At 39.8% G+C, this 13,164-nt stretch overlaps 1 protein-coding gene across 24 annotated transcripts in view; it reads left to right on the top strand.

Moving 5' to 3' along the window:
• Positions 1–13,164, top strand: part of MACF1 (microtubule actin crosslinking factor 1) — a 356,335-nt gene extending 343,171 nt beyond the window's left edge. For 16 of the 24 annotated variants that reach the window (XM_037827638.1, XM_037827637.1, XM_037827626.1 and 13 more), the window contains 4 exons: positions 7,088–7,299; positions 7,847–7,957; positions 10,743–10,872; positions 11,691–13,164. In XM_037827638.1, the coding sequence (XP_037683566.1) occupies positions 7,088–7,299; positions 7,847–7,957; positions 10,743–10,872; positions 11,691–11,947 (710 nt within the window). In that variant the 3' untranslated portion in view covers positions 11,948–13,164. The remainder of the gene's footprint in view (positions 1–7,087; positions 7,300–7,846; positions 7,958–10,742; positions 10,873–11,690) is intronic. The other 8 variants (XM_037827632.1, XM_037827633.1, XM_037827644.1 and 5 more) reach the window with 2 other exon arrangements.

The following is a 13,164-nucleotide window of genomic DNA, read 5'->3' as shown; positions in this document are numbered from 1 at the left end:
GCGCTCTGATTCCAGCTCTTCGATTTCCAGTCAGTCTCCCATAGGTTGGCTTTTAAGCTTTGTCCCTAGCCCATTGAGAATGGCTTTGCTTTTAAACTGTAACACCTCTTGGCTCTGTGACATCTGCTTCTGTTAAGGAATGCTTTGAAATAGTCAAACCATAGCTTTTTTCTAACTGCCAGAAGTTGACAGGGCATACCCTTTTTGAGACAGTACCCATGGAATTTGTTCTGAGTTTCTGTTTAACAAATACTTTGTACCACAAACTATGTAAGCACTTCACAATAACACATTTATGCCTCATAACCATCCCATGAGGTATAGATACTATAATTATCTCCATTGTGCAGGAATAGGAAATTGAGGCATAGAGAAGTTAAATAACTTGCCCAAAGATAGACATCTAGTAAATAGCAGAGGCAGGATTCAAATCCAGGGCAAGGTGGCTCAGAGTTTGTGCTTCTAACCACCGTGCTGTGTCTCAGGCTAACGTACCCACCATCACCCTTTTTTGTATGTGTATTATGGTCCAGCCTACATAATTATTAAGGCTTATTTATAAATCCAGCAGAATAAAATGTATACAATACAATTATATAACTTCTTTGGAAGCAGTTCAGAATCCTATTTGGAGAGCACAGTACTCAAGGGTACAGTTCTCATATAAATTCAGATATACCCAGAAATGGTTCCTCTTACCTGAATTCATTCTGAATTTATTCCAGTAAACCAGAATGAAACCTAAGCAATAATAATTTCCATTAGAAATTCCCTTTTAAAAAAATACTTAACTTTGTAAATATCTTTTCTGATAAAAACTTGGAAAAGTATCATCAGTTTTAGAATTTAATTATATTGTAAACCAATTTCCTTAATTTAAATGTTTCTTTGTTTAAAATGAGGAACAGATTATATCATTTTAATCTAACTCAGTAAAACAATATTTCTCCTTTCCAAATTTATTAAGAAGGTTTTATTTTTTCTATTATGTATGTATTGGACCAAACGAGATATTGCATGTGGCATTTTGGAATCCTTGGTTGCCTGTTTATTTGCTGCCTGCCCTACTTGCTTTCTCTGTAGTAATTACAGTGCTGGCCAAGGAGAACACTGCTTGTTTTGTCCTTATCTTAAAATCTGAAAATTTGGAACCTCTAATTTGGGAGGGCCATCTAGTAGCTATTTTCTATGTAATGTAGTAGAATTTCTCAGCATCCTTGATTGCAGCAAACAAGGTAAGGTTTTCGTCTGTGCCTCTCAAGTGGTGCCTTCCTGGAGCTCAATAATTATCTTGTGGAGTAGGGAACCTCTCCACCAGTCTTAGATCTAACTCTACCAATGATAGATTGGGTGAGCTAATTCTAATCAAATAAAAAAAATACTGCCAGGAAGGCTGGGATGGATTGTAATAAGTGACTTGGAAGGGTATGAAAAGAGAAAGAAGTTACTGGAATCTCTCTAGTTTCTGTGAGGATTAATGTATCTTCTGGCAGCACTGCTTAGGATAAATTTTTTATTCATTTGTGTTGCATTTCTTTGGGTCACTGGACTTTGGAGAATATTATACTGAGGATAATACAAAATTTATGACAAGGCTGTAATATTGATATGTGCTCTGATTTGTCATCTCTTTTTACACAGCTGTTTAAAACAATGAAATGTATCTTAAACTACACATTGCTTTAACCAAACGTAAAAACTGAAAATATTCCACTAGGTATGTTTGCCAGTAATATAGTAAGTTATCCCTTCCACATCATGACTTTTTCCATCGTGGTTTTGATATATCACGGCTTGGCAAAAAAAATTAAATGGAAATTTTGGGAAAGTTTTGTGGAAGCCACAGGTGACATGTGAAGGCCAGCAGACAACACAGAAAAAAGTTTCAAATGTCAGAAGTGCATAAAATATGTATGTAAATTACACAATGTAAAAGTAATGGAAGAGGCAGCATCTGCTGATCAAGAGGCAGCTAGGGAGTTTCCTGAAATCCTGGAAAAAAAATTTTTTACACAGATTTTCCATATCACTTGGGTGCTGTGCCCCTAACCCCTGCAATGTGGAAGGGATAACTGTACAATCTGGTACTGTCAAAATTGGAGATTTTGATTTCTGATTGCATCCAAGGCAAAGGAACACATATGGACAGACATAACAGCAATGTCCCTGTCTAAAGAATGGGTTACCTGTACCCAGGGCCCTGCATATGTTTGTTAACATTAGACATATTAGTTTCCCCAAATAGGTGAAGATCTGGAAAACTTCATTTATGAAGATTTAAAGGGCCCAGTTTAGCTTAGAACTGAATTTTAACTAACTTTCCTGTTCCAGCAAGTATTGCGTGGCCAGCATAAGTCCCTTAGAAAATGATGGACTCTCTGGTTGAAGACTTCTATTTAAGATAATTACTTCCAGGGAATGGACCTCTAAGTTGGGAAATTGAGCTTCCCCCAGTGGAAAGAATTGTGAGTGGAAAATTCTATCAGCATAGTCAAAATTTACTGGGAATTTTCTCTTTTAACTTTAGAGTTATATAATAACCAATGTTAGGGAAATTTTTGAAGCAGCATAAATACTAAATATACTTCTATTACTAAATTCAGTTGCTCTTAACCTTTACTCAAACAGAATTTGGTTTTCCCTTCTATTTTGAGAGAAATGTTTACTTTTTACCTTTGGAACTACCTCAAAAATCAGTTCACAGCTTCCAACTGTTTAACTGTTTTCAGCCTTCTCTGGCTCCTTAGAAAGTAAAGATAATTAATTGCCTCCTTAAGTCCTTTTTAATTTTGAAAATTGAATGCTTTAAGTAAATTTCTGGGGGAAAAAAAAAAACAGTTTTCATTTCTTCCAAATAATATGTACCTAAAAATTTCCCTATAGAGAATCATTTCTTTGCCATGCATCTTCAAATATTTTCTTTGAAGTGCAGATTCCCATGGGAATTGTAGCATATTAAGATAACATTAGTTAGATATGCCTTAGGATAAATAAATCATTTGTTGTCCTCTAGTGATGAGAACACTAGAAATCTGGCAATTTTAATATTATGAGCATAAGGGTATAGAGTCCAAGAAAATGAAAAATACAGTGAGAAGGAAGAAATTAAAAGGCGGGGGCGGGAGACCATCTAAGGACTAAATTATCTGCTCTATCTTGTCTGGGCTAGACCTCAATTAAAATGAACCGTTATATGATACCCTGCTTTTCCATGAATTGAATCCTTCTAAATCAGTTTTCATGAAAGTGTGTAGGAGCTGGATAACCACTGTTTACAGTCTCACGTTGCTTTAACAGCTCGTACTGTGTGTCTGTGCCATGGTTTGGGCAGCCTGGAGGGATAGAGATAGGGAAATATTAATTGTCATAGCTTCTGTAGCCAGTGAAATGCCACCTCAGGAAGTGAACTGACCCATTGGCTGGAGGTTCCCCATGAAAACAGGAACTGTCTCATGATGTTTATTTGCATTCTTATGACACGTAAGCATACCTTGAGAACATGAACTGGAATTTCCCAGTTCATCCCTAGAGGCTCATTCCCGTAGAATCTCTCTTATGGAATACTTTCTTCTGTTTTAAATTGCTATTTCTTTTCATATTCTAAATACAGTAGGTCTCAGCAGTCATGAATTTAACCTTTGTGGTTTCATCAGTGAAAATTCATGGATTTGCATTTGTGGCTGGTGTGCAGAAGCCACTAGGTGTTGGTTTGGAGGGTTTGTGTTCCTTTTCTATGAAAGTGGTTTAAGGCTACCAGTTCTTACCTCTACCCATACCAGGTTATTATTGAAGATTTCAAAAAACAGTAAAAGTGGAAAGTACAATGGAAATACAGGTAGAGAGTGAGCCTTGCTGGCTACCGACCCCACACAGCTTCGTGCTTCTGCTCTTTGGCCCCTGTGCAATAATGAACACTTCTTAATTGAAGGATTCATAAAGGTCATGAGAGTCATCCCTCAAAATTGTTGAGCAATCTATTTCATTTTCAGAGGCTAGTAAATTTTTATTGAAACCCTAACTGTAAGCTTGGTACTGAGATCCAAAAGAAATTTAAGATAATACCTGCCTTGAGAAGTTCACAGCCTAGTGGTAGGAGCAAACACATGAATAAATAAATGCCCTTGAGTTGGAGATAATGAGTGAGTTGGGAGAGCGAGGGGGAGGGAACAAGATCAGTCTATCTGTGACAGTGAAGGGGCATCAAGGAAAAGCACTTCAGTGTTGCTTTGGCTGCAGCTTAAAGAGAAGTATTTGTGACCGGGCAGGCAAGGGGGGTTTGGACATTGTCAGTCAAGGAAACCACATATTCATATGAATAGAATGCCAACAGCAGGACAGGTGGGGGGATCCACAAGTGGTCCTGTGTGACTGGAGCCATGTACGAGGTTAGTGACCAGACAAGCCTGTGGAGAAGGGTCAGCAGGGACCAGGCAATGGATGCCAAACCACATAGTGCTGGGCACTCTGTCATACAGCCAGCACCTCCTGGCCCCAAGGAGACTCAGGACTGCTCAGTGCAACAGAATGCTAATGGGCTTGGAGCTCTCCCAAATGGGAAAATTAGAGAGTCCAGTGTTCACTAGCCCCTTTTGTAAGAAACACCTCACAAACCTTGGTTTGGGAAATTCTGCTGTAAGCAATAAAAGGCCATAGAAGGATTCTGAGCTGTTTAGAAATACCAGATTTTTATTTAGAAATTCAGTTCTGGGAAATTAGGAGCTAGGGAGAGGTGAGGCATAAGGTGATAAACAAGGAGACCAGTTAAAAGTTTGTTACAGCCAGGCAGAGGAGATGCTACATAAAACACAAACGTGTAAGGGCGAAGTGGAAAAGCACAGAGGGATCCAGAGGCATTTAGAAAGTCGAATCAACAGACTGAACTGCCATCCGAAGTCATGAGATCAGGTGGGATGAAGACTAGTATTCCTTGGTTTAGCAGTTTAGTCATAAGGTGACGTTTGCTAGAGAGTAATTTCAGGGGCGGGGATAGTGATAGAAGCTTGACTGGGATGAGGTCAAAAGTGGAGACAGCTAGTTATAGGTGATAGATAATGCAAAGAGCTTGGCTGAAGTGAACAGCTAAGCTGGAAGACATCGTTCTAAACCCAGCACATCACCTCTGTGAGTCCTTTGTAAAATAGGGATGCTGACTGGCCTGCTGATGACAGTCAAGTACAATGTTGCATGTGGTAATGCTTTGTAAATTGTACAGTGCATGGGAAACCTGATATTATCATTATATTATTACAGATGGCCCACTTTTAAACATTCTGAATGTCACTGCTCTCATCTGAGATGGTGTTTCAAATTCTTCTTTCTTGTATTACTCTGTTTGCCTTTTTTCTGATGGAGTTTGCCCGGAAGTGAACTATTAAATGTTTACTAGGTTTACCACATATATCTAAAATTCTTTACGGCTTAGGACCAAAGGTTATTCTTTTGGGGTGTCCAAATCCAGTTAAGTGCTGTAGTTAGTGCTGAAGGAAATTCTCTTAAAGGCTCATTAGTGAAGACTCAGAGGAAAGTCTTGAAGTCTGGAGAATGGATGAGTAGAGAACAGAGCCAAGGAATGAACCTTGGGGGACATGCTCTGTTGGGACCTGAGGAAGAAGGATCTTGGAAGGAAACAGTGTAGTCTTTTAGGGACCATCAGGACTGGAGGATCTCTTAGATCCCAGTCGGTTTGACTGCCTCTGGGGAGTCTGAGGAAACAGACCAAGAGCAGGAAGGATTCCAGACAGTTTCAGAGCCTGGACTGGAACTTGGGTTTTGATATCCAAGTTAGCTCTCTTAACTTGATAGTTTGGTATGTTACATCAACATTATATTTTCAGAAGACTTTGGATTTGATTTAAGAATTTGGTACCACTGTCCTTGGATACCATGTACAACTGATTTAAAATCTGCTTCTACCAAGATTCCTCTAATTCCTTAAGGACAAATAGGTAGGGTAGAAGAGAAAGTGGACACAATTACCTGAAATCTTCTAAATTTGTGGTCTCTGGCTAAAATAAAACTAATATGGAAAGGAAAGACAAATATTTTATTCATATTGTTCTCTTCTTCCTGAGCTTCCCCAGCAATCCCATTTATTTAGATCTATCTGTTAGTACATTCTAAAAAGTGAATATTTTAGGATGGGTAAGGAGCTAGAGGGTTATTGCAGGATGTCATCTTTGATGAGAAAGAATCTTAGGAAAGGACATATTCCAGAAGGAATTGTTTCTTTTAAATTAATAGTGTCTTTCACTTTTAATATTTGTGTTGCCTGTATGTGGTATCTTCTGACTGAACCCAAATTATGTTCTGGTCTTGATAGTTTCAGAAAGCAATGGGATGGCACCTATTGACCTCCAGTATGCTCTCCATATTCTTTCCACCTTGATGTTTCTCTCCTACTTGTAGTTGTATCTTCAAGCTTCTTACTTCTTGCAGTTTTTTACTTAATTGGAAAGTTTTTTGCATGGTCTTGGTCTTTCTCCCCCTCTCTCTCTGCTCACTTGTTTACTTCTTAATAATTCTACTCTGGTCTTTTTACTGTCCTGAATTCCTGGACAACTTTCTTTAGGATTGTTAATGACTGAACTCAAATTGAAGAGGTTGGATAATGTCAATTTCAATGATCTGTTTTTCTCCATTATTGCATTACCACATATCCTGCGAAAGTTGAGCAAAAAGTACACATGTACTATGAGAGAGAAAAGAGGGGTGTAAATTCAGAGGTTTGTGAACTGCTGCATCTGCTTTACCTTGATCAACTACAGTGTGCTTACCTCAGGGAACAGTAGCAAAGCAAGAGCATGACAACAGAATGGGATGGTACTTTGTACACAAAGAAGGAGTTCTTCATTAAAAACCTTCACACAAAGACTTACTTAAAGCAAACCAAGGAGCTTAGTTACTGTGTCTGCTGTGGGTAAAAATCATGACAAGGCTGAATTTATCTCTATTTTTAAAGAATCCACAGATGTTACTAAGCCTATAACTTATATAACTGTTATTATGGGGTCAAGCAGCTGTATGACCATCGAAGATATATTTTTCAAGTTTAACTGACATTGTATATATGTATTTATTCCCTTTTTAGCGCGAGGTAGAACTAACCTCGAACTTAGAGAGAAATTCATCCTACCTGAGGGGGCATCCCAGGGAATGACCCCTTTCCGATCACGGGGTCGAAGGTCCAAACCATCTTCCCGGGCAGCTTCTCCTACCCGCTCCAGCTCAAGCGCTAGTCAGAGTAACCACAGCTGTACTTCCATGCCATCTTCTCCAGCTACCCCAGCTAGTGGCACCAAGGTAAGTACTGGCATCCGTCGCGACTTTCTTCCCCGAGGCACATCTTTGGAGAGCAGTCTGTCCATTGTTCAGGGTACCTCTGAAAGGCTCTAGTGAGAAGAGGAACTTGAAGACATGCAGACCAAGCTATGCCTAGACCAAGGCCTGACCAGACGTTAGCAGTATACAGATATGTGACCTTCCAAGAAGATTCCAAAGGACATTATTAAAATGTATATTCAGGCTGCTTAAAGTCACAGATGTCTCTTTTCACATATTTCCAGTTTGGTGAGCCCATCTTAGTTACTAATTTTGAAAATCCAAGCTCTCTCTTTGCAGCTGGAGTTAACAGATAAGATTACCCTGGAACATGTATGATGAATGCTACTGCCTTTGTGCCTAGTTGTTCCCTTTCATCCCTTTGGACTGTTGAGCATTTTATTTTGTTTTCTGTTTTTTTTTTTTTTTTAATTCAGTGTTTTCTTTTTATTTTTCTGTTCCAAATTTCCTTCCTTTCTGTTCCATTTTCAATTGTTCCCATCCTTCCCTTTGGATTTCCATTTCACAGACTCCACTTCAGTTCTCTCGCTGTTATGACAAACCCTGGTTGGTAAACAGTAAAGCTGGCACCCCTGTCAGGGACAGCCATTATCCTGATCTCCAGCTGTCCAGCCCCGAGGTAGAGTATGGCTTTGCTGACTAAGGACACAATAAAGATGAGCCCCTTGCTAATGCCAAGAACTTGACCAGCTATTATTCTGACACCAGGCCGTGCTCTTTTCCATCTTTATGGTGCTTGCTGTCACAGCTGATTCATCTAGTCAGGTGTTTTTCAGGGGTTTCTAACTCGGATTCACCAAAATAAGAGATAAATAAGACAGGCCTAAAACTGGATTGTTTAACAACTTTATAAGTCTTTATCATTGTTCAGAATGATAAGCAGTGGTCATTCCTGGTGACTTATTTATTAATTTCGTTTATAATCAGGCCTCTTGGAGTCTTCAAATGTCAGATAAACAGACGAGTTATTAACACTTGAAATTCAACTACAGTGCATGTTCACCAGTGTTCTGTCTTTGCTTTGAAAAGAAGAGTGATTGGCACCCCCACTCTGAGACATCGCCAGGGTGGTTGATATCACCACACCAGTCCCAGGAGTGGGTGCTGCCTACTTCAGCCAAGCACAATGTTGTGAACACTGCTCTGGAGCTCAGATGTTAGCTTCTGAATTTCTTTGTCTAGGCACTTGGGTTTCTTTAGCCTTGATTTGAATCCACCTCCCAGCAATTAAGCGTGTTCATGTGCAGTCATTAAAACGCATCAACCCTTTTGGAAGAGCAGTGTTTCGGAAATGTCTGTCAGGATTGTCTGATAGCAGCACGGTTTGCAGTCTAGCTCCTTCTGGGAAACATTGGGTTCTTGTTCCTCAAAAGACAGTATTTCCTGTGTTCACGTAAAGCGTCAACCAGAGAAACCAGGAGGCACAAGAAGCCAATGCCTACAAGTGAACTGCTGCTTTGGGATTCATCCTGCTCCAAGCTTAAACTCCACTTGAGAAATATATCTGATTTAGAACATGATCCAGAAACCTACTGCCACTAAAACCCCAAGACTCAACCTGCTTATCTTGCTTTTCATCTTCTTTAACGACTCCAGTTTCATGAAAGTCTCAAAAATTCTAAAATTTTAATTATGAATTGCAAATTCTCTTATAATTTTGACAGATAAGACTTTTTTGTTTTGTCTTATTGTTTTATTTCGCTTTGAGGTCCCATTTTCCTTACTTACTGGTGTTCTGCAACCAGGTCATGTCCTGTCACGGAATCCTGGCTCAGGGTCTCTGGCTGCAGTCTCCCTGCCGCCATGCTCACAGACCATCACTTCTGAAACTGGTGCTCTTCCTCCTGTGTGGGCCAGGAGGGTTTGTGCTTGAATGTTAATCACTTTCTGTCGCTTTTGCTTTTTCTTTGTAAATTAAAGGAATACAAGAAATATGAGATGCGTTGCTTTATTTACTCTTCTGTTTATATAAACATCATAAAGGTCTTGGAAAACAATTTACACAATTGATTTCAAACAAAAATTAAGACAGCACACTGTTGCATGAGTGATATTGAAAATACTTCTCCAAATTAAGTCTACTACTATCTTAAAAAAAAAAGCTCTCGAATAGGAAATGCAGTTCCTACCAAGAGCGACAATAGTCATGTGCATCTATCCAGCGCTTCTCCAGTGTAATAGGTGCTTCTCCACATCATCTAGTCATTCAGAAAGGTGGGCTTCTTGTTTTTCTTTTGTTGGTTTGGTTCTTGGCACACCTCTTCTATACCAGACATTGTAGGTGCTGAGGATGTGATAGTGAACAAAGACAGTTCCTGCTCTTAGGGAGTTTATACTTTAATGTGGGACAAGCAGACAACAAATAAGGATATTATACATCAGGTGGCAATAAGTTCTATGCAGAAAACTGAAGCAGGGGAAAAGAATAGAAAGCTACAAACCATTATTTTAGATTTCCTAGTGGGGCAAGACCTCTCTGATCTGGTCATTTCAGCAGAGTCACCTAAAGAAAATGAGAGAGTAAGCCACGTAGATATGGGGGTGCGGGGATCCAGGCAGAGGGAGCAGCTAGGAGGCCATCTGGAGAGACAGAGCAGCAAGAAGGGAGGATGGTAGGAGATGAGGTGAGAGAGGCAGGATTTATCCCTGGTTCCTCAAAAGACAGTATTGTGTTCACGTAAAGCGTCAACCAGAGAAACCGGGAGGCACAAGAAGCCAATGCCTACAAGTGAACTGCTGCTTTCAAATAGGCGGGGAAGAGGGGGAAGTAAAGACACAAATGTGAACTTTAGTAGGTCACAGAGCTCAGACTCAGCCAAATCTCTGGTTCTACATTCAGAAGCCTTGCTCCCAATACCACGGTCCCTCTCTCTTGTACTTCTCATAATAATTTGTTTGATCCACAAGAACAAGTAATTTTATCTGCATTTTACAAACAAGGAAACAGACTGAAAGATTTTAACTTGAAGTTACTGCACTTACTTAGTGATAGATATCAGAGTAGTATTTGTGTCTCCAAATTAAATATTTGGGGCTGGACATCGTATTTCAAGTATCTAACCCCAGAACTTTGATATTTAGCATTTTTTAAATTATTATTTATTCATACACCATTTTTCTGTTTACTATAACAATTATAACCCCCCCCCATTTTTAGTGGGTATCTGTTGATAAGGTAAAGGGTATTAGAAGACATTTTGAATTTTAAATTGGAACATGAAATACTTATTTAGAGAATCATCAAAACCCATAAACTAGGACACTTTCAAAATAAATCTTTGTTTTCCTGGACCTTTAATTTGCTCTTCAATCACTCAGACATAGGGAGGCTGAAGTACACCTTTTAAAAATTCATTTCTATCAAAGATTGTACCATGTTAATATGACCTTTTTATTTTTTTAAGGTTATTGCAACAACAGGCAGCAAATTGAAACGGCCAACACCAACTTTTCATTCTAGTCGAACATCCCTTGCTGGTGATACCAGTAATAGTTCCTCCCCAGCCTCCACAGGTGCCAAAACTAATCGGGCAGGTAAGTACCTGCCCCACTACCTATGTATTAGGGGTGAGAGGGGATGGCCAGGCCATGAACTCAGAAGAAGCAACCCATTCCTAAGGAGCAAATAATGAGAATCACACTTGGGCATGATAAGTGCGAGACACCTGCAGATTTTCTGATGGCCTTTACTCTTTCTCCTATCCCTGCAACTGACTCTTAATCTTGCCTCCTGAGAGCAGATACTTCCACAGCCAAGGTTAGATCACCTGTCCCTGATCAGAAATGATCATATTTGAAAGAACGTAAGGGGAAGAAAAGGCCTACTGAAGTGGGGCCTTCCTCAGAAGCCAGTCCAGTGTTAGGGCTGGCAGTTTGTTAGTAATTTTTCTAGTACCACTGCTGGTGAGTTGAGAAAGAGAAAGATTGCATATGTTCACCCAAGGATGTTCTCTATGGGAATGTAGGAGTGTGGCTTCATTTCCTGACTCTCTTTCCTGTCATTTCACCCCCATTCGCAGTCTGCCCAGGTATTACCCCAATTAGTAGGAACCTAATTATGTGGGCGAACACAGTTGAGCAGCCCTACTGGAATCCATTTTGGAGGCATGTAAGTTGATAGAAGATTGTTTCCAATCCTCAGGAGGCAAGTTTCTCAAGTAGAATCACAAAATCAGAAAAGGCTTTAGTGACTCCTGTGTAGATGAGGAAATTGGGGCCCAGAAAGGCTGTGATCTGCTCAGAGTCACACAGCATATCAGGTGGTATTAGAATCAGAACCCTGGCGTTTCATCACTTTTTCTCCCACTCCATGTCATCTGTATTAAGTCTGTCACTTTATTCTTGAATTCCAGACCCTAAAAAGTCAGCCAGTCGCCCAGGGAGTCGGGCTGGGAGTCGAGCCGGAAGTCGAGCAAGCAGCCGGCGAGGAAGTGATGCCTCTGACTTTGACCTTTTAGAGACACAATCTGCTTGTTCAGACACTTCAGAAAGTAGCGCCGCAGGAGGCCAGGGCAACTCCAGGAGAGGGCTAAACAAACCTTCCAAAATCCCAACCATGTCTAAGAAGACCACCACTGCCTCCCCCAGGACTCCAGGCCCCAAGCGATAACACTGTACAAGTGTCCCCGAAGCCTCTGTCCACTTTGAATCCTGCTCCATACATTGGGTGTATATTTATTCTGAACGGGAGAAGTTATATTGTTAAAAGTGTAAAAGAATAATTGTGTTATGAAGCTGCCTTATTTTTTTTTCTTTTTGTAAGTTACTATTCTCATGTGAATATTTATGTAGATAAAATTTGCCTCCTGGTAACCCTGTAACAAATAGGGCCCAGAAATGAAATATTTGAGAAAAACAAGTGTGAAAAGGTCAAGATGCAAGATGTGTATTAAAAAAAGAAAAGAAAAAGCCTCTAAATAGGGTTTTTGTGTGGTGCAGGGTTGTAAACCTGATATATCTTTTAGGATTATTCCTAAATGCATCTTCTTTATAAACTTGACTTGCTATCTCAGCAAGATAAATTATATTAAAAAATAAGAATCCTGCAGTGTTTAAGGAACTCTTTTTTTTGTAAATCACAGACACGTCAGTTAGTAAGAATTGAGGGGAGGGCACTTATAACTGCTTTTTTCATTGTTTTTAATGTGTAATTTTAGCTGAAAAGAGGGAACCTCATCTAGGTAACATTTGCACACGATACAGCAAAAGGAGTTCATTGCAATACTGTCTTTGAATACTGTCTCAGTACTGGGTGTTTAAAAGGCAAACAGCTGCTAGAATTCAGGGGTAAATGTAACTGTTCAGAAAACGTCAGAACATTGGGGTTTTTTAAAGTCCTGGTTTGTAACTTCCTATTCAGCCTAGCCACCGGTAGCTCCTGTGCTCACTGGGACCCAAGCCCTTGGCATGGGGAATCTCCTTGGTGGTAGTGTGAATTACAGATTTGTTTATCTGCATTTTTTGCTATTTATTTAAATGGTGGATCAACTTCCCACAAACTGAGGAATGAATTCCACGAGCCTATTCTGAAAATCTGGACATAAGGCAAATATTTGCTTGTCCTTTGAAGGAGTTCACCAGCACATTTGTTACAGAGTCCCATTTGCTTCCGTCTTTTTTTTGTGTGTAATAAAGTCAACTGACCAAGTGACCATGAAGAGGGACTGTCTGGGGCTCCTGTTTTTTTAGCTGCTGTTCCTCTTCAGCTCCGACCATGTTGCTGTGTGATTATCTCAATTGGTTTTAATTGAGGCAGAAATTGAAGCTCTACCAATGAACTGTTTAAAAACAAGACACTTTTGTATTAAAATTGCTTGCAGTAACAAA

Source organism: Choloepus didactylus, chromosome 2, assembly GCF_015220235.1.
Source record: "Choloepus didactylus isolate mChoDid1 chromosome 2, mChoDid1.pri, whole genome shotgun sequence".
NCBI lineage: Eukaryota > Metazoa > Chordata > Mammalia > Pilosa > Megalonychidae > Choloepus > Choloepus didactylus.
The sequence above is the reverse complement of the archived record's forward strand: the minus strand, read 5'-3'. Positions and strand labels throughout refer to the sequence as shown.